This window comes from Hydractinia symbiolongicarpus, chromosome 9 (genome assembly GCF_029227915.1).
Source record: "Hydractinia symbiolongicarpus strain clone_291-10 chromosome 9, HSymV2.1, whole genome shotgun sequence".
NCBI lineage: Eukaryota > Metazoa > Cnidaria > Hydrozoa > Anthoathecata > Hydractiniidae > Hydractinia > Hydractinia symbiolongicarpus.
Window position 1 is genome coordinate 26,483,025 of NC_079883.1, and position 21,602 is coordinate 26,504,626.

At 37.2% G+C, this 21,602-nt stretch overlaps 2 protein-coding genes across 2 annotated transcripts; both read left to right on the forward strand.

The window, feature by feature from the left end:
* Positions 1-1,520: 1,520 nt before the first annotated feature.
* Positions 1,521-9,462, forward strand: LOC130657892 (uncharacterized). Its single transcript, XM_057460881.1, has 14 exons — positions 1,521-2,173; positions 2,379-2,568; positions 2,873-2,940; positions 3,065-3,260; positions 3,335-3,709; positions 3,887-3,982; positions 4,215-4,688; positions 5,150-5,227; positions 5,364-5,545; positions 5,665-5,720; positions 5,828-5,969; positions 6,118-6,330; positions 6,366-6,542; positions 6,821-9,462. The coding sequence occupies exons 1-14, from the start codon at positions 1,536-1,538 to the stop codon at positions 8,727-8,729; spliced, it is 4,794 nt and encodes a 1,597-aa protein (XP_057316864.1). The 5' UTR covers positions 1,521-1,535; the 3' UTR covers positions 8,730-9,462.
* Positions 9,463-13,250: 3,788 nt separating this feature from the next.
* LOC130657893 (uncharacterized) lies at positions 13,251-17,138 on the forward strand. The gene is made up of 2 exons (XM_057460882.1): positions 13,251-15,820; positions 15,922-17,138. Exons 1-2 carry the CDS (start codon positions 14,296-14,298, stop codon positions 17,136-17,138), a joined length of 2,742 nt encoding a protein of 913 aa, XP_057316865.1. The 5' UTR covers positions 13,251-14,295.
* Positions 17,139-21,602: the final 4,464 nt, after the last annotated feature.

Here is a 21,602-nt window from a genome sequence, read left to right on the forward strand (position 1 = left end):
TCTCATCATCATTATTTAGCAAAAAAGCTGGAGCCTTCGTCACCACGACCCACGAATTACAGTATATTAAATTTAAGACGAATGACTTTTGTGTTTAAAGCGGCGTAATTACTCGTAGATTTAAGGTTTTTAAATAAAAGCTAAATCTTTATTAGTTTTGGATCCATTTTTATCAGCAATATGTAAACAACAAACTAAATTGAGGTAGCTTTGGACCCTTTTCACACATTATCACGCATCACGTTAAAAAGAGAATACGGTTATTTTTTTGTTGACAGCTTTTAACTTAAAGTGAAACAACTGCATCCTGACGAACACATTTTTTTATATATAATCGTGAAACTCACGATGCATGGTGACACGATAGATCAGCATTATTTCACCTTTGAGCACTAAGCACTAAGCATGATACACGATACACGATGTTAGGTTTTCCAATAGAGGTACTGTACGTTAAAGTCCATTCTTGTCACTCGTTATTACACACACCAGTTGAGAAATCTCAAGAGAATATTATGTTGGAAGAAGGTGATGGGGATGATGTGGTGGAAAATTATTTTTCTTCTTCAGACGTTTGACTAGTAAAGTTGTTTTAAATAATGTTTAAATTTATTTGAGTTTAACTGAGTCGAAAGTTTCTTTTTTGTCGAAAGGATTAGGTTTTGCGCCGACTATGAAATCTTTAGACAGGAAGAATTTGGTAGGCGTTTACGTCTAGGTGGTGGTTTTTGCAGAGCGGATTTCTGAGGGTCACGTGGTTATTAGAAACATCTCATTAATAGCTAGGTTAATAAGAAAAGAATTGGAAAAGAAAATTAGGAATTGTAAAGGAACAAATTTTACACTAAACATTAATGAAAAGATAGATAAAGGATCTATAGCAGGTGTGCACAAAAAATCATCAGAGATACATTCACAAGCAATACACGACGTAGCAGGGGAACAATAAAAGTCAGCCTGGTCCACCGCGGTTAATTCAATAAACGAATATTTAAGATGTGAATGTTGAACTACTTTCCCTTTTTATATATTTTGTTTTAGCTTTTTTTAAAATACAAAACTGTTTATTATTAAATGACTATTAATTATTTTCCAGTTGCTCATGTTGAGTTTGTGTAAAGTTTAAATAGTCGAGATTTGTTTTTTGCTTCCACAATAGTGTTAATAATCTTTGCGTGAAATGTTTTAGTTAAGAACAAAATTTTTTGTGCATGTATGCCCTGCCAAAGTGGACAAAAGTCAAAATAAAGTCAGAATCCATATATAAAATTAAATTCTTATAAATAAAGTCAAAATCTATATGTAAAGTCGAATTCTTATATATAAGGTCAAAATTATATATATACATTCCCATACATATACATTATATATATATACATTCCCGAAATTATATATTTTATCGCAAAACACATATATATAAGTTCAAAAAAAGTTTTATATATAAAGTGTCACTCACGAAAATAAAATTATATAACTATGGACAGCCCTTCAAAGATTAAACCTCAAAGAAAAAACGTGCTTAGAAGAAAAAGAAGATGGCGGAGGAGGTACGACGCGTGGAACTTGATCCGCTTGTGGAGCAAATTTTAGCACACCCTTCTTTCAGGGAAAGTGTTTCGAGACTTTCAGCCTCTCCTATGCCACAACGAACAACAAGAATATCGTATAATACGCCTCAAGAGGAACTGTCCAGTCTGTACAGGAGAAGAGCTGCAAGCAGTGACAGGGAAACATACCATCATCATCATCATGCTGTTGAGGAGAACACCGCCACTACCTCTGTCACAACGACACCAGGGGCTGTTGGAGAAGTCATGGGTAGTCTCAGCACTCATAATCTGGGAAATGTAAATTCACCATCAAGATTTCGAAGGGGGCATACATTTTACCCTAAGTCAACAAAGAAGAACACTAAAAAATATCAGAAAAAGTCATCAGCAGCTGGTAGTGGTGGAAGGAGTCGCAATAGTGCAAAATTTATCACAAAAGAAGTGGTATTACTACCCGATAATAACGAAACGAAAATTATTCGAGGTGAGAGAAAAGCATTACTTATGGAGCAAGGTTTTATTCGTAGTGAATTGGAGCTTGATAAAAGTTGGGATGAACGTGAAGTTCATGAATTTTTGAAATCCTCATTCAAGGCTAAACTTGACCTGTTAGACGATCCAAAGTAAGTATAGAGCTTTGCATATTGTTGTAAAAATGTCCTGTGGAGTTGTAATAAACCTTCTTGCCCTCTTTCTCTTGCTCTTCTGACAGTTTGACACTTTGGAGCATCAGGTACACACACCAGTTATATATTTGTCTTTTTTGGAAGAATCATGCTAAAGACCAGGCAGGCAGGGTGCTATTGAATGTACTATTTTTTATTTTAGTGTCACAATATTATTGGCAGTGGGTAATTCTCTGCAATTACCATGCCTCAATGAGAGGCAAATGCTTGATGGAGCCAGAATTTCCAGATTATTTTCTCAAAAGATCATATGGCTAAGACCCAGTTGTGAAATACCATTTGAAAGTGTAAGGAAACAACCCTTGATAACAGATATGCTGGAACAACAACAGGTATATCAGTTGCTTCTATAAAGGTATTTTAGGGGAGAAGAAGGTTGTAACGGCGGCCAAGCCAGAAAGGAATTTAAAATTTCAAAATGGTTTAATCAACTTTTACAGGAAAATATTTGCTTAATGTTAATCAAGTTTTTCTTTTTAATCAGATGAATTCAACTTGTAAAAATACTTTGGGATCCCTTTAATGATTATAACTAGAAATGGCTGCCAGTTTGAAGCTAAAGCGATCTTTGTCAATCTCTCAGAAAGACTGACTCTTTTGTCATCAGAGCTGTACAAATCATTTGCATTTTTTTAGCAAGGAATATCAGATGTTGAATCGTTGTCTGATCTTGAGCCTGGAGATGATATTTTCATGAACAGTTGGTATGTATGTACACTTAGGTTTATTTGGAACCTAAGAGTACAATACATCTTTTATTAACATTTTTTTACGGAAATAAATGCCCAGATTGCAGCAGGCATATCACATGATTTCTTTCATTTTCAGCTTTGGTAATAGCTTGAATGCCTCTTCTGGTACTAGTGATACTCATACTGACAATCAAGTTCCTTCTTCGTCCACTTCCACTGTGACCAACCGTGTACATGAGCTCCAGAATCTGGTCGAAGATCTGCTCGACCAGCAAGCAGCAGAATTGAAAGTTCCAACATCATTACAAGAAGCATTGGAAACTTTAAAAAAAGTTTGACGTCTGAATTTAAAACATTTAAAGTTGAGCCCGAGGACATTTTGGGTGATACCTTTGCATATTATAAGGATTCTGAATTTGATGCATCAGTACAACTGAGAATCCGCTACAAATTGCAACCAGCAGTAGATACTGGTGGTGTATCTAGGCAGTTTTTCAATGACGTTTTCAATCAACTTTTAATTGGTGGAAGTGGTATACCAGCATTATTTGAAGGTCCGACTGGTCGAAAAATGCCAATTCAGAATGCTGCAATAACCATTTCTGGTATCATGAATTTGGTTGGAAAGATAATATCCCATTCTATTGTTTTAACTGGGATCGGTCCAGCATTTTTCTCACCTACTGTGTACAAATACATATGTAGTGGAGATTTAAACTCAACCATACCATTGATATCAGTGGAGGATGCGACTACCCGAACAAGGCATTATATAGATTTAGTAAGACTGTTTGTTTGTACTACTATTGTTTTTACATATACAAAAAATGAACGTGTTTATGAATATCAGAATCTTACTTACTGAATTTGAATCTACTGTATTGTTTTCAGAATTTTGTCAGTGATATGAGCAGTTTGGTGTTTCCCAAATGCATGATGATATATTTTTTCTTTCAAGCTGAGCCAAATCAATGATGGGAATTTCAGTGATATTACATCCGATGATGGCTTCATGGAATTATTAAATGAAACTGGAACAACCGAAATACTTGATGTATGTATCTGTGTCTGTATCTCCTGACAAAATGATAAATTTGAGTTTTCCAATCTCATCACAATAATTAATAAAAGTACTTGAAAAATTTAGAGAATAGTTGGTCTGAAAATGTGAAATTGCCATCTTAAGAAATTTTTGCAGTTTGGCCCTAATCCTCAAAAATTTCTTCCGCACATATTTCTTCCGCAAACAATTTCTTTCCTTTTTAAGGTAAATGTTTTTTCCATAGATTAAAACAAAGGAAAGCATCTTACAGAATATTCTATTCCATGATGTAATTGGGAAAAGAACGCTCGTTCTAGACCAAATTCGATCTGGTTTGAAAACTTTGAATGTTCTAGAGATCGTTTCAAAGTGTGAAGATTTGTTTTGTCATTTGTTTGTTGGAACGGAGATTACAACGCCTACAGAAATATTAAACTACCTCCGTTTCAAAAATGAAAATTCGCAAGTAGCTGTGTACTTGCGACGCTATCTAGCAGATGCAACTCCGAATACGTTGAAAGATTTCTTAGCTTTTTCCACAGGATCGAAAATGAAATTGTCAAGAGCACTGAAGGTATCGGAGCAGCCCTCTGATGGAGTATTCGCGCATACGTGCATGTACAAACTTGTGTTACCTTCGAGTTTTGAATCTTATGAGAGTTTCTGTGATGTTATCAATGCTTCATTGAGAAAAGGATCATCGAAAAGTTTTACATGTGTATAAAAAAGGTGTTTACTGATCTGACATTTCCACCCTTGTATGGATTTTTATTGTTATGTTCATTATTTTAAAAAAAGGCTCTGATGACATTTGCCTATATGCCTTGAAAATACTTAAACAGCACGCGTTTATACGATTTATGTATACCTTACTGTGATATATTATATTTCTATTATGTTCACAAAGATTTTTTTCATTTAAAAAAAACAAACAACGAAATGTGCGTTTATCCCTGTGAAGTGAAAGCGTTTTAATTGAAGGACTGGGAAAAGTAGATAAAGTCGAAACTCTAAAGCTTTTATTTCCGTACTTTCATTATTGTTTCCATTTTTTACACAAAAAGTTATCACTACACAATGTCGTTCCCAGGCCTCCAGAGATATTAGTGTTCCAATAACAAAACCTCCAAAAGCCCTGGGAACGAGGTTGTTCACTGATCTTTATGTACAAAACTTCAGTTGCCCTCGCCTATGCCTATGCAGCAACTTATGGAGTCATGTACTGGACAAAAGTCACGCTATAGAGTGTCGTGTTGCGTAGTAGAGTGTCGAGGTGCAATATAGATCCCAAGGTCGCGAGTCGTAGTATAGGTGGACGCGAGGCGAAATAGAGAGTCGCGAGGCGTAATAGTGAGACGCGTATGTAATAATAGAGAGATGCGAGGCGTAATAGAAGGACGCGATGCGTAACAGAAGGACGCGTTGCGTGATGGAAAGACGCGCAAACAAGGGCGACGCGGCGTGTAGGAAGAGGGGACGCGTACTTTCGCGCCATTTGCCTTGGTTACCCGTGAATAAATTTCGAATTTTTTCAATTGACTGGCAAATTAATCAAGACAAAACACGAAAGAAAAAGTAAGTTTTTGTAGCAGCTGGGCTGACCGTTCTCTCTGATTTTTTCTCTCCTGTTTTTTTAATTTCTGCTGTATTATAGTTATATTCTGATAAATTGTGAGAAGTTGCTAATTCATAAGTATGTGTAGTAGTGAAGGGAAGCAATGTAGGGCAACGACGACATTTGTCAACACAGGTATAGCTGGCACCCCCCCCCCCTCCTCATATATATTTTCTCATTAAAATTTGTAATGGGCTAGCTATACTATTGCTATAAATAATGGATTATATTATTTGCCCTAGCAACTTTTACTTCCTTTTTTCCTTCCCTTGTATACACCACCAATCAACCCCCCTCCCCCTGCAACGAGGAGGGTGCCGATAAGCCGAAAAATGTTATTACACTGCTTGCATGCTATTCTGTTATAAGCAATGTGCTGTTTTTGTATTAATATTGTGTTTTGTATCACCATGTGATTACAATGTTTTGATAGGTAAACAGGGCAGCTTATAAAACAGAACGTAGGACTACGACTGGTAGTTAAATGGAACTGTGCGGTGCATATGCATGTGTACAACAACACTGTCAACAGGTGTATTGTAATGATGGCAAATTTCTCAAGTTTTGGTTTTCTTCAAGTGACACTGCACCCATTTTCAAGAATTTTAAATAATGCAGCAAATATGTACAATGTTCTTATTCGATTTTCCTTTAAGGATATTCTTAAGACATTTTTAAATTTTTGTCTTACTATCGTGAATATTTATCGGCATGGTTGTAATTTTCAAAACTTTCAAGCTAAATTGTATGTGATGTTTTAGGAATTAAAAATTGATTCAGCATGCAGAAAGTGAAAGACGCTATAGACAGACTGAATAATGCATTGGATGGTCTGTCATCATCAACAACAAGTACTCAAAATAATCCAAATCAGAACATCTTCCAGAGTCCAAACTCACATCCAAGTCCAAACTTACATCCAAGTCCACAACATCAGAGAATTCTACAAGATTTCAAGTAGGTTGATATTTTTAAGAGTTGTGAATTTCTGCTCCCAGCATGATCATTGCCTCCTTTGTATCTTTTCGATAAGTTTCAATAATCATCTCTCCAGGAGTACTGCTCACAGGCATTATGCTGATTGTGACTATTGAATTTTTTCGTGCCTTTGTACCTTTTTATAACATTTTTCATTTTTTTGATTTTGTTCAACTTTAATTTTTTTCTGTATACACTGAGTAGAAAGATTATTATGTTTGAGACAGATTTTTATTTTAATTCTTGTTCTGTTTCAGTAAGCAATTTCCAGCGTTGAATGCTGGTGGTAGCCGATATCGCCCACAAGCAAAGAAACCACGTCTCTCTAATAACTTCATTAAGGACACATGGACCCATAAATTCTGTGCACTGAGCTACAAAGATACATCAGTTTCACCTAATACACGTGAATTAATGGAGCTAAACCAAGTTGGTCTCGGAATTGAAAAAGTTGTTTTTCCTTCCAAAACTGGAACACATGCTATGCTTCTGGAAGAGTTAACAAAAGCTTATCCAAAATTATCATCACAGAGTGGTGGCATTGAACTTCTGAGGGCTGAGAGTGGTGGAATAAACCGACCATTGGTGTTGATACCACCAAGAAAAGATGGTTATTCTATCAGCTATTTAAAAAATTTAGTACCCGGTCACGCTGTAATATACATCAGACCAGTGCAGAGCGACTTACCAATGGAGGAACCAACTATGGATTCAGGTATTGAAGTTAACTGTGTACGATGTAATCAGAAATATCCGTTAAATGATTTAAGATTCCATCAAGCTTATTGTCAACTTGATGATGACATTTTTCCAGAGATGATAGACGATGAAGCTGGGCCATCGAATGAAAAAGAAGTAGGAAGTACTTCTCCCCATATCGATACTTTGTCGGCAATGTTTCCTCGAATCTCTAAAGCCACAATTCAGGACATTTTACGGAATACCAAATCTATCGATGTGGCAGCCAATATTTTGAGTGAGAAAAGTGCAAGTGAAAATATGTCTGACATGCTGCAAATTAAATGTGTAGATAAGGACATGTCTTTAAAAGAAATTCTCAATCAAATTACATCTCTTGCTTCAGAAAATGATACAATCACTTTGGAAATTGAACGTGACAATCTTTGGATGGAATCCTTGAGATTTTACAAAAGGAACCTTGTGAATTCTCAAGTTATGACCAAAAAATTGATCATTGAGTTTAAAGGAGAGGACGGCCTTGATGGTGGGGCAATGAAAACCGAATATTTCAACCTTTTGTTAGAAGAAGTTAAAAATCGTCTATTTGAAGGTGAAAATAACAGTTTGTTGCCTGTGAAAGACATCACAAAAGCTGTGCTTTTCAAAGTTGCTGGTATGATTATCGTACATTCATTGATTGCTGGTGTTGACACCGGCTTCCCAGTATTAGCAAAACCATACTTTTTACACATGTGTGGTAGAGATACCGACAGTTTGATTGAAAGTTTGAATAAAAGCCACATACCAGCAAATGCAACAACTGAAAATTTGATTGAATTGATTGAATCACTTGATCAATGTAAAACAAAGGACGATATAGACAAACTGCTTTACAAGGACAATCAGAAGCAAGATGTGTTTTGGTCACTTATTAATTCTGCGCATTGGCCTGCCGACAAGAATATTAACAAAGAAAATGTCCCATTACTGGTTCAACAACTCATTTTGAATGATGTGATATTGTCACGCCGAAACTCTTCAGACATGTTATTCGAAGGTTTGAGCTCGTGCAATTTCTTGAATACGATTCGGTGTCATTGGAAAGTTATGGATCAAATATTTTGTGCTGGTTATCGCATGATTGAGAGTAAAGAATTTATCAAATGTTTTAGTTTTGACGAACCAACTTCCTTCGTGGAGACACAGGCAAAGAAATTTTTTCTGTCGTTTATTGAAAAAAGTGACAGTATGACATTGAGTAAAGTACTTGCCTTCTGTACTAGTCATACAGTTGTTCCACTGGATGGTATGAAAAATGAAATCAGAGTGAAATACATGTCGGATGATGAAAAAAACAGTATGTGCAAATCCTCTGCATGTTTAAAAATAATCTACCTACCTACAGTTCATTCTGTAGAAAAGGCGTTTCACAATATGTTGGCAACAGCTTTAGCATGTGAATCAAAGGGATTCGCAAATCCATGATAATTGTAAATTTTTAGGGGCACTAACGAGTTTATTTTTTTCCTTCAAGGTGATCGATTTTTAGCTTATGTTGTCATTGTTCTTATTATGTTGTCATTGAGAAAAAATGCCGATTTTTTTTCTTTTTCTTCCAAAATATGCCTCACTTCTATAAAACTGATTTTTTTTCTGGTGGGGGGGAATATAAAAATCCTGTCAGTCCTATGCAAGAATTCTTCCAGTGATATACATACTTTTAATGATCAGATTGATTATGATTAGTCTCGAATTTATGACTGACTTGTACGCTCCTTGAAGTCTATATATACTGCACATGCATTTATAAGTTCGTCTTTTTGTTGTTCTATTTTGTTTGTTTTCTAACTTTTATATGGAAAAGATGTATGGTTATAGTCGTGATCAAGTTACGCATTGCATTATCATTCAGCTGTGCTAACCAAGAAGATATTTTTCTTTTCTTTTTATTTCACAAGGGTTATGTTTGTTATTTTGTTCTTTATGTGAAAAAATGTTCTACTTATATACGGTCGACTCACTCAGAGAAAGTTATTTAAAAACAGAACTGTTATCGTTAAGTAACTTTTAAACATATTTCGAACATTTTGGAGGGAATTTCGTCTGGCATTTTTAGGATTTATTGTATGATTAAACAAACAAGTGGTTTTGTTGACATTTCGTGTACTTATGCAGTACTTTTATTTTTCAGAATATAACATGAATATACAACAATTGAGTCCAGTTGTTGATACATTGAAACTAATCCAGTCGTTATTGTCATCCTTTGTTGACGCGAATACAGCAGATTTGGATTATCCTGTCTATAGACTTGATGAACTTTACAGCTTCTGCTCTAGAGCAGCTTTAGAGTATCCAGATGTTATAACCGAAAATGTACTGAGTAGTATTCATCAAGCATCAGTGATAATTCAATCAGTGAACAAAACTAGTAACGCGGAAACTGTACGGCACAAGATAGGCAGGCCTTCTTTCGATATACCTGAGGAAACTCTAAAAACTTTAGTGAGGTTGAATTTTTCGCAGACGGCAATAGCTGAAATGTTCGGAGTAAGTGCAAAAACTATTCAAAGAAGATTTAAAGAGTTTGATATTGAACCTAAATCGCACACTATGATTGGTGACGAGGAACTTGATGAACATGTCAAAAAAATTATTTCAGATTTTCCTAACTGTGGCATACGTAGAATGAAAGGTTTTTTACTGTCTCATGGTTATCACATTCCTTGGAAAGTTGTTCGTGATAGTATGTGGCGGGTTGATCCATCAGGGCTATTGATGCGCTCGTTGCAACGTAATGTAGTTCGAAGAAGAAAATATAGTGTTGCAGCGCCAAGGTCATTGTGGCATATAGACGGCAATCACAAATTGATAAGATGGTCGATAGTCATTCATGGCGGCATAGATGGGTATTCTAGGCGTCTAATGTTTCTGTCGTGCGGATCAAGTAACAAGGCTACTGTAGTACTCGATTTATTTCTGACCGCAGTACAAAATTTTGGCTTGCCGTCGCGTGTAAGAGGAGATCATGGGGTGGAAAATGTAGACGTTGCTTGGTTTATGATATCAAGACGAGGAAGTAATCGTGGTAGCTTTATCGCTGGGAAAAGTTGCCATAACCAAAGGATAGAGAGGTTCTGGAGAGATCTATTCCACGGCTGCACATACATATACCACAACATATTCACTTACTTGGAAGAGATAGGAGCCTTGGATATATCGAATGAGTTGCATTTGTTTTGCCTTCATTATGTTTTTATTCCAAGAATAAATGCACATTTTCAAAGATTTATCCTGGGCTATGATCACCATCCTATCCGAACAGAGAGAAACCTTTCTCCTCTTCAATTATGGGAAAGAGGTTTGTTGTTGCAAAGGAGACCGTCAGAAGATGATATTGTCGATGACTGCGATTCATATGGTATAGATTGGAGTGTACCGAGTCATTATATCGAAACCCGTGACGATGCTATTGTGGTTCCCGAGATAAATCATCCATTTCAAAGTAATGACTTATACCTGGAATTTTGTAGATCTAACGATCCAATGGCAAATTGCGATAACTTCGGTATCGAAGTGTTTCTTCGAACTGTTCAGGTCGTAGAAAGTACATTGTTATGAACACCACTATTAGTTCACTCACAGAACTTTTGATTGAATTGCTTAACTTGACATTAGTTACATTAGATACATTACAAAGAAGAAATTCAAACATTTTGTTCACTATATACGTACTAGATATTATGCTTAGGTAAAATAAAGCTCCTTCAGTTCTTCTAACCACGCGAAAAAATAGCCACAGCAGTAGTCATTTAATAAGTTCTTCCCGTGCCTAATTATAGAGCGCGCTCTTTTTTGTTTCCCCGTCCCAACGTCGAAAAGTTGTATTATGCCCTGATCGAGGTTGTTATTCTGCTTATCATAACTCCCCTCTAATAGGCATATAATATACACGAGAGGTTATGATGAACTAGTAGCCCTTGTACACCAAGTATGGAATCTTTTTTTTTCATTTTTTCCTTTTAAAGTATTCATGACAAGAAAAAAGTGAAGATGTATGTAAGCGTAGTTCTTTCTCTGACACGGATCCTCCCATCACACATCTTATTACGCTCCGACTTTACACGTATTTCTATTACGCCTCGCGTCCTTCTATTACGCCTCGCGTCTCTCTATTACGCCTCGCGTCTCTCTATTACGCCTCGCGTCCTTCTATTACGCCTCGCGTCTCTCTATTACGCCTTGCGTCTCTCTATTACGCCTCGCGTCCTTCTATTACGCCTCGCGTCTCTCTATTATTACATACGCGTCTCACTATTACGCCTCGCGTCCACCTATACTACGCCTCGTGACCTTGGGATCTATATTGAACCTCGACACTCTACTACGCAACACGACACTCTATAGCGTGACTTTTGTCCAGTACATGACTCCATAGCAACTATCATTGGCATGTCCTTGTGCATATTCGACAGTTTGTAGATAGTTGTCGATACCTTCATTTGCGTCATCGTGTAATGAATTGACCAGAGTTCCTAAAATCACTGAATGGTGATGACATAAAAGAGACAGTGTCTCTGGAATTTCCACATCGTTGTCGGAATTTATCTCTGGCAGAGGGGCAGTTTCGTCTATGCCATAGTCATGCCAACTTTGCACTTGGGCGGCTTCTAGAGACAATGGATCATTTTCGATCACTCTTGTCATACCTTCGTGCCATAATTGACGAGGCGATTTATTGTGTGCACTTGACATTGGGTGGAAAGCCCAATCCCTGACCAACTCATTCAAAGCTTCGTTTATACGGTCTGTATATACGTAGTGTAACGAAAAAAGATGTACTTCATTCAAAGGATCAAGAAATCCTTGTCTTTCCAGAAAGTAAAAAATATTTTTAAAGTGGCGAACGATATTGCGTTTAACCTCACCCCATAGTCGCTCAATCCTTTGATTGTGAACAGACAATCCACATATCATACTTCCACGATTTAGTCCCCTCTCTGGACAGCTTAACATGAAACGTGCAATTTCAACATTCTCTGTGCCAAAATCAGCACGTATGCGTGATGGTAATCCATGTTTTCGAATAGCTTCCTCGAACAATTTAAACACAGTGTCTGCTCGGTTGTTAGTGCTACATTTAAGGTATGTTATCATTCTGCTATAACCGTCCATTCCACCGTGAATTACGAAGCGCCATCGTATGAGCTTATGATGTCCGTCAACATGCCTAAAAGTGAAATTTATTCATTCACTCAGTAGTCGGTCAAGTAACAGGGGAGATATATAATTGACTTAAATGTGCTCACCACAGCGAATTAGGAGCTTTCACATGATATGCTCTTCGTACAATGCTGATGGTTCTACGTAATGCTCGACTCACCGGATCAACTGCAACAATAGCTTCTCTAATTCGTGCGCGTTGTACGTTGATGTTCCCAGATCTACAAGCTCCTATCACATATGATTTCCCTGCATTCGGTAAAGTATTGAGTACTTATTGAACAATACTTTCGAGATTGTCCTGGCTAATTTTGGTGTAAAACTGGCGTTCTCCACACCTTTCCGAAATGCTCATTCCAAATTCAACTCTTCTTCTGGATATAGTTTTACTAGAGACACCTATGATTTCAGCCACTTTGCTCCATGAACGATGGATTGAAAACAGACGTTCCAACTCATTTTTCCCCACAATTTTTCGTGGTCTCCCATTAGCTCCTGTATTCTCACTAGGGCAGCTACTTCTAGCAACTGCTGGTGTCGGATCATGATTACTTACTTGTAGGTCGAATTGGTTTTTAAGGGTTTGAATCTCAAAAACAATTTGATCTAAATTGATAACAATGTCATTGATTGTACCTCTTACATTTCCTTCCTCGAAACGATTTCTTATCACCTGCAGTGTTGTAAGATATTCATCTGTCCGTCGGTACAAATACTCACATGCGTTGAGATCACTTGAAAACAGCTGTCGTCTTGCAAGACGAATTTGGGAAGGTAAATCTCGTAAGAACTCTTCGATCGTAATTTGATCCGCCATCTTGCATAGCACATGTTTATGACCCTGCACACAGTGACCTGCGTTGGTTTCCATTCCCCCTCCCTTTTTATCTGTTAAAAGTTATCGTTAGTTTGACTTTAATGTTTTGACTTTACACGGGACAATATAAGACATTGCATATTAAAATTAGCCTTGTACATATATTATATATAATAATTTAGGACTTCATATATATTACAGTTTTAGTTTTGACTTTATATAATATGATAAAGTGACTTTATATAAAGAAGATTTGATGTATATAAATTATTAGACTTTATGTATTACATATGTGTATTTTGACTTTACATAAAAGAATTTGATTATATTAGACAGGGCATATAGTCTAGCAATCTAACAAAATGCCTAATTTAACTTTTTATTGTGGAATCTGATAGATTAGGTAGGAAGCTTCAAAAAACCACCGAATACCTTTCCGGGAAAACTTCCGGCGTCACGTGACTGATGGCGTCAAATGCGGCAAAAATTGTGCACAAATCCTGCGATAACTCGTGAACGGTATAAAATATAAACTTAAAAATGGCATATTTGGCATCGGCTAAATAAGACCTTTTGAATGATATACAGTTTTATTAGTCTGCTACATATTTGAAATTTTCCTCCTCCGCAGCGACCACGAAATTACTTTTTGAAAGTTGTTACTCGAATTGCGCTATTCAAATAGAAATTCTCGAAAACGTGATTCTAAAAACAACCGCTATTCATATCTTTACTCGTAAAACATAATGGATATTATAGAATAACAGGAAAACCCCCATTGAGAGTTGATATGAATGTGAGTCGGGGCATCTGAAGATCATTCCGGTGTTGTGACGACAAAGCGAAGTTATGTTAGGTGAGAAAATGAAGTTTGAAAGAATGAATGAACTTGCTTGTTAGTTATGGGAATATCATTTACATTTCTCTACAATTTCGTGCATTACTCTTTTTGATCGCTTATGTGCTGGTCGAGTTCGATTGTTTCACCACATTCAAAAAATATGAAAGAATATGGCCCTATCGTCTTCATTTCTCAGTCTTGAACAAACAAGTGAAAAATGTTTATTATGTGATGGTTCTTTTTCGCAAAAAGATTCCCAAAAAAGTTTTTCACAGCAAGGATGGGAGAACTTGAAGAGGATTGCAGAAGAATGGAACTGTATTGATATCGATCGAAATGACAAGTATTTCTCTTTTCGTTATGTTCACTCGCGAATTGGTGATGTTATTGAAGCATTTGGTAAAGCTCATAAAAATTGTAGTATTACATTTGGAACGAAAGTGGAAAACTACAGGAAAAGATACGGAGAAATTAAGACAAGTGTTCTCGAACAAGAATCAGAGGATCTAACAAGTGATGTTCAGACTAGAAGATCACAAAGAGAAGCCAAAAAAAGAAAACAAATTTGTTTTATTTGTAATGAAAGAAGGGAAAAGGACGGTGGATCATATAATCAAGCTGGACTTGGTAGATGCGAACAGGAAAGCTCTCGTCAAAGGATTCATGCAAGGACTGAGCTGTTTATTTCTAAACCGACTTGCCGATTTCACGAGGCCGCAAAAAGACTGCAGGTATTGAAAGGTGGACAGTCTTTTGATCTTTATGCCATTGATATTTATTATCATAAAAACTGTTACCTTAAGTATGCAATAAACCAGCCTTCGAGTATTGAAGAAGAACAAGAATCTTCGAAAGACAAAGAAAAGCAATTCATAATCGAAGAGTTCTTCAGAATAGTTGGATGGAAAGTAATTGGGAAGAAGGAGGCATATCTTCTCCACCAGTTATTATCAGACATAAAGGTTATATGCGAAGAAAATAACTTAGAGCCTGCTTTCATGCACACTGTGTCATTGAAGAGAGAATTGGTGAAGCAATTTGGATCTGAGATTGATTTTTTTACAACAGGGAAATACGTTATTGTTCATTCGGCGCTCATGAATCCCTGCGAGTATAGCGTTGCAACACTGCTTGGCCATGGACTGAGGGATATGGATCACATTCGTTCGTTTGCAAATTTCATCAAGAGCAAAGTCAAAGAGCGAGAGCCAGAAAGTTTACCAAAAACTCCTGATAAAATGATCGCAGACTTCAACAAGGGCCCGATGCCTGAATTATACAATATTATATATGCCACGATGTATCCGAATTTTAAGACCAATGATGAAGGTTATGCCATTACGCAGTCAAGTAACATTGCCAATAAGATTTGGTCAATAGCATCAGATTGGCAGTCGCTAATCACTCGCCAGAAGAATGTAAAACAAGCCATGCTAGGACTGACAATACACAGACTTACTGGTAGTAAAGAGGCAGCCGCACATCTTCACAATCTTGGCCATTCAATTTCGTACAATGAAATCAAAAAATACAATGATGCATGGTCCTCCGCTCAGATTGAAGTACACAAACGTTTTGTGAAAGGATACCCTCTACATTCGACCATTGATAACAATGATGGCCGCCAGGAAACTCTTACCGGTGTTGGAACCACTCATGATACGAACAGCACACTGTTTCAGCCATTTATTCCAGGTAAATTTTTGTAGATTTTCTAGATTCTGTTTCTGATGTATAGACTTGAGCAGATTCCAGATTTATGAACAATTAAATACCCTAATTTTGATTTATTACAGGTGACAGCATTCTTCATGAAACGAAATCAACAATTCAAGAACTAGTTCCCTGTGAGGAAATTGTTACTAACAATATTGAAGAATATCATCTTGGTGCGAGAGCGGATCCTCTTGCATTTCCCGCTTATCAGGATGATGAAGGCACAGAGCTCCTTGAAGAAAGCTTTCGCAGAGATGTAGCGTGGTCATTAGCAAGTGGTCTGCCTGCTACTGACGGTGAACCTGATTTACCAATGTTGGGGTCTTGGACTGCTTTCAATAGAAAGGTTTCTGATCGCAAGCAGAAAAAATCGCTCATTGAATACATGCCTGTAATAAATCAACCACCCGATATTTCAGTATGCAAGAACTATCTTGACACCCTCAAACATGTAATGGATGATCTTGGATTAAAACATATTTTCGCCCACGCAGACGAAGAGGTATATGCCAGGCTTGTGCAGATAATATGGAAGAATAGCGATCTCTATAAGAATATCATTGTCCTTATGGGTGGCTTTCACCAATTACGTGTTCGCCAGCGATTAATCTTTAAGAGGCATTCGTGTATTGGCTACAAAGATTGGTTTGTTGACGCAGGGACAATTTCTGCTGGTTCTGTAGATCAAGCATTTGGAGGGAAGCATTACTATCGGTGTATGCGAATTCTGAAAGAGTCATTCGCTGCTCTTGTCCAGTATCGTACAGAACAACTACGGGACAACTACGCGTCTTTATCTGATGGTCTGCGTGAGAGCCTGAAGTCACTGAGAGAAAATCCATCCACAGAAGCACTTGAAGCGGTTATAGAATTAGATGAATTTGAAGAGTTAGTTCGTGAGATAAGTAGCTGCGAAAGTCCTCAACAAACAATGACTGTTGCGTACTTGAGAGATATATCGTCTTTACTAGCTCTGGTCTCTGCCGTTCGTGAAGGAAATTTCGAAAGACATCTTGAAGCAGAACGAGAAATGCTGAAGCAAGTGTTTGCTTTCGACCACCAAAACTACTCTCGCTATTTGACATTTCAGCATGTGCTATTGACGGATTTGAAATCAAGCAACAATCCAGCCTATCAAGAACTGCTCGAGAGGGGATTCGGAGCGAATTATTCGGGAGAAAAGTTTGCAACAGTTCACGGGGATTTGGTCACTGAATATTTTAATCGCGAAACCAAAGGGACAGCAGGTCCATTCAGATCTGGATTTAGTACCAATATCGACACAACTAACAAATAAGTGAAAACCGTTCACATTCACGCAAAGCTTCGTCTTACAATGCGTGATAAACTCAACATTAAAACAACGTCGACTCACAAAGAGCTTACGGATAGTGGTAAAGCAAAACACCATAGCGATGTCGCTGCTTTGAAAGAAAAGTTGCATTCCTATAAAACGGATCCATTTTCGAATGGTCCTGCAAAAGTAATCTGCACGGGTTTAGAAATCGATACAGAAGTAATTGAAGGCCTAATGAATGCACCAGAAATTGGGAATACCAGATACAAAGAGTTTGTCCAAAAACGACTTGTAACTAAAGAAAAAAGTATATTTGATCCAATCAAAAGAGTAAAGCTGAAAACCGGGCTTGAAAAGGTAAAGAGTACCCCTAAAGCAGTATCCATCCTCAAAGAAGATCGACAGGCCTTTGGAATTCTAGTGGCAAAAGCAACATCGCTTGAAGAGGCGTTCACATTTCCAATTACAACACTTCCATTGAGTCTTGCAACACCAAACAACATGCTGCGACAATCAGACAAAGCCAGTTTCCGAAACTATTTGATCAATGAATCAAAAGCGGTCTCCAGCGCTATCCCACTGAAGGCACGTTGGATTATTGATGGTATGGCCCTCTTTCGAACAGTGAAACCAAAGCAAACATATAGAGAGTGGCTGGTCGCTGTTCTCCATTCAGCAATACCTCCTGCAATAGCAGATGCAGTACAAGTAGAAATCGTCAATGATACTTATTTGGAAAATAGCATCAAATCATCAACGAGAATTGCGCGGGGAGAAACATCTCGCAGAGTACGTCTGGAAAGTGTAGACCAAAAAATGCTTCAAGGAAAGGAATGGCTAGAGTTTTTCCACAACAACGAAAATAAGGAAGATCTTATTCGACTTGCAAGCTCATTCTTCAGAAGTACAGACGGCAGACGGTTGTTGAAGATCCCGCTTATCATCAATTGCAGAGAGGAAACTTTGCTGATTCGAAGTAATGGAGTGGAACGAATGCAAGATTGCAACCACGAGGAAGCAGACACGAGACTCGTGCTTCATGCAGCTCAAGATAAATCCCCTGCTGTGATTGTTGCAAAGGATACAGACGTGCTTATCCTATTGCTTCATGGTATGGTACACTGCCACGCCTCACAAGAATGGCACATGAAGATTGAGCACGAGAAGTATGTTGATGTACGATTGATATTTGATAACTTTGGCCCTGAAATTTGCACAGTGTTACCTCAGATACATGCTCTAACCGGCTGTGATACAACTGCCTACAAATTCAATAAAGGAAAGATAAAAGTTTTTAAGAAAATATTGAAAGACAAAAGCGGCTTAGCTCTCATTGATCAACTGGGTAAGAGCACTTCCATTTCTAATGAGACGGTGGAAAACGCAAAGAAATTTTTTCAAATATTTATGTACCATGGAAAGGATAAAGACAGCTATGTCCAGACGAGGGTACAGCAATATTTGAAAATGAAAGTGAAATCTTCAGCACCATTATTACCTGACCCAGATTCAGTTTGTCAAGAGATAAAACGGGTCCATTTACAATCTTATATTTGGCTGAACTGCTTAAACCATCACATAGTTCCGTTGAACATTGAAGATTTCGGATGGAAAATTGACCACGACAAGAAATTTGTAAATCCCGTTTGGTTTACTGGAAATCAGTTGCCAAGATCTCTTATTCGACAAAGGGGTAAATCCAGGAAGAAAACAGGTAACACTGGAGATGGTTTTGAAGCTGATAAAGAATCAGAAGCTGAGCAAACGGAACCTTCGCAGAAAAGGAAAAAAGTCACTCCCCGAGGGACGAAAAGAAGTAACGACACAAGCGACGACATGGAACAGAGAGAAAGCAGTGCTATGAATGAAACGGAAGGAGCTTCAGATAGTTCTGATTGGGAAAAAGACTTTACGACATCAGAAGAAGAAAAAACGGACTCTTCTGACAGTGACTATTTACCTTAGATCATTTTTGTACATAATAGCGTTGCAGCGTTTGGTTTCTTGTAGTTGAGTACTTAATCGTTTATTTCAGGCATCGCATTTCAGCGTGATATGCTATCTTAAAAGTAAAGAGAGAAAATTTTGGGAAGAGTTAAGTCAGTTCTATTTGCATAGCCCAATCCGAATAACGACTTTAAAGAATAAAATTTGCGGACGCTGCGGAGGAGGAAAATTTCAAATATGTAGCAGACTAATAAAACTGTATATCATTCAAAAGGTCTTATTTAGCCGATGCCAAATATGCCATTTTTAAGTTTATATTTTATACCGTTCACGAGTTATCGCAGGATTTGTGCACAATTTTTGCCGCATTTGACGCCATCAGTCACGTGACGCCGGAAGTTTTCCCGGAAAGGTATTCGGTGGTTTTTTGAAGCTTCCTACCTAATCTATCAGATTCCACAATAAAAAGTTAAATTAGGCATTTTGTTAGATTGCTAGACTATATGCCCTGTCTATATATATGGAATTTGACTTTATATATATATATTGACTTTATATATATTATGTATTGACTTTTGTCCACTTTGGCTTGGGATATACATGAGATTAATATTTTTGGGAAATTTGACTCTTTTTGTACAAGGTCAATATCAAATGTTGCATAGAGTTTAAGTAGCGGAGAATGTTTTTTTTAATTGCTGGCTTCATTATAAGCTTTGCATGTGATGATAAATAAAACTTATTTACTTGCACAAATAATAAATATTTGAATAAATAATAATAAAATAATGTTAAATTCCTCAAGTGAGTCTTCTTATTTGCTTTATGATGCAGGTGAAGAAGCGGAAAAGCGTTCAACGAATTAAGAGATCGATACGCCCGTCCAAAAAAAGCAGCGAAAGAGAAAAATAAAACCAAGACATCGACCAAAGCTCTAAGTAAAGCGAAGGTGAAGCTCCGGAGTCTACAGTTTTTGCAATGGTTAGACGATTATATCAAGCCAAGAAAGCGAAAAACAATATCGAAATGAAAGATAGTGAATCTGACAACACTGATAATAAAGAAGAAAGTAATATATACCTGCCAATTTTCATTGAAAAATGTTGGCACCGATGATGCTGCAGAAGGTGATAGTGATATATCCAAGGAAGAAGTCGAAAAGAAGGAGCAAAGAGAAAAGTGCAAGAAAAAGCCAGTCAAAAGCGTAAAAGATTTGAAAGATGCAACGTTGAAAGATGTGGAAAGAAAGGATAAAAGAGGGGGGAAAGCAACAAATAAAGATACTGAGATCGAAAAAGAAGAAATGGACGTACTTCGTTCTGTCGTCGCTGCTGCTACGCAAGAACCGTTGGTTAGAGATGACTTTGATCTGTTCGGTGAATAAGTGGCAACAAAAATAAGAAAACTAAGTCAAAAATTGGATGAAGATGTCGTGAAAGGTATTAGGTTGTTTTAGCAACAAGACGGCTTTGAGACGACGACGGCATATTTCATGGGGAAAACCCCCAAAAGGGGCTGGACTCTACTAAAGTCAAGTCGTCTTGATTCGTGCCGTTCTGTGCACGACTTCAAAATAGACAATTTCCCGTCCTGATGAAACCCAAAGGCTGTGTAAGTTAGGAAAATATAAAATCTAGAAGAACTTGCGGATAAAAGGCTTTGAGCTCGTGAATGAGTCACCAGCAAAACAAAGCAACCAAAGCATTTTTTAGCTAGTTTATGCTTAAATGTTGTACAGCACCATCCTAGGCATTTTTCTACCCGTGCAATCTTAGTTAAAATGTAGAGAATTTTACTATAAATATAATTATAGTTATATTTAACTTTCTCTAAAAATGAAAAAAAAACTTTATTTTATTTCCTTTAGGCTGCTACATATGCAATGAAACAAGGGGGAAGATGTGGTTATGATGCGAGAGATTGTTAATCAGGGTGTGTTTAGTCATGCATTTGGAAGTAAAGAGACGACAAGGCTGGTTAAATATTGCTTTACGCTTAAGTACCATGGATGGGTTTTTACTTTCTGTACAATACCCTCAAAAATCTGTGCGCGATAGGCTTACAATCATAGCAAAAAAACATAAAGCAAAAAATGCTATGAATTTAAAAGCAAGTGGTATTGATGGTGACGAACCAACAGAATATGATATATTACTAGATGATCTTCTTGAACAAAGTGATGATTCAGATCCAAAAAGAAAACAAGACTCAAAAGAAAAGAAGGCAGCTAATGAGAGTAGAACAAGCGAAGGATGTAAGACAAACGGCTATGGAACGGATGTGTAAAACACGGAAACGAAATTCATCTGTCACCAAAGCACAGTCGTAGAACCACTTCAGATACTCTATCGTTCCTTAGGAATAAGCTAAAAATAGCCAAGGGAATAAATGAAGAGGAAAGAGAGAGAGGCAAAGTAGAAATCAAGATGAGTCCAAAACCATTATTGCTGCATAGCAACAGCAATCAAATGATATGCCAGCAGCATTTCAACAACAAATGCGACAACCAAAATCAGC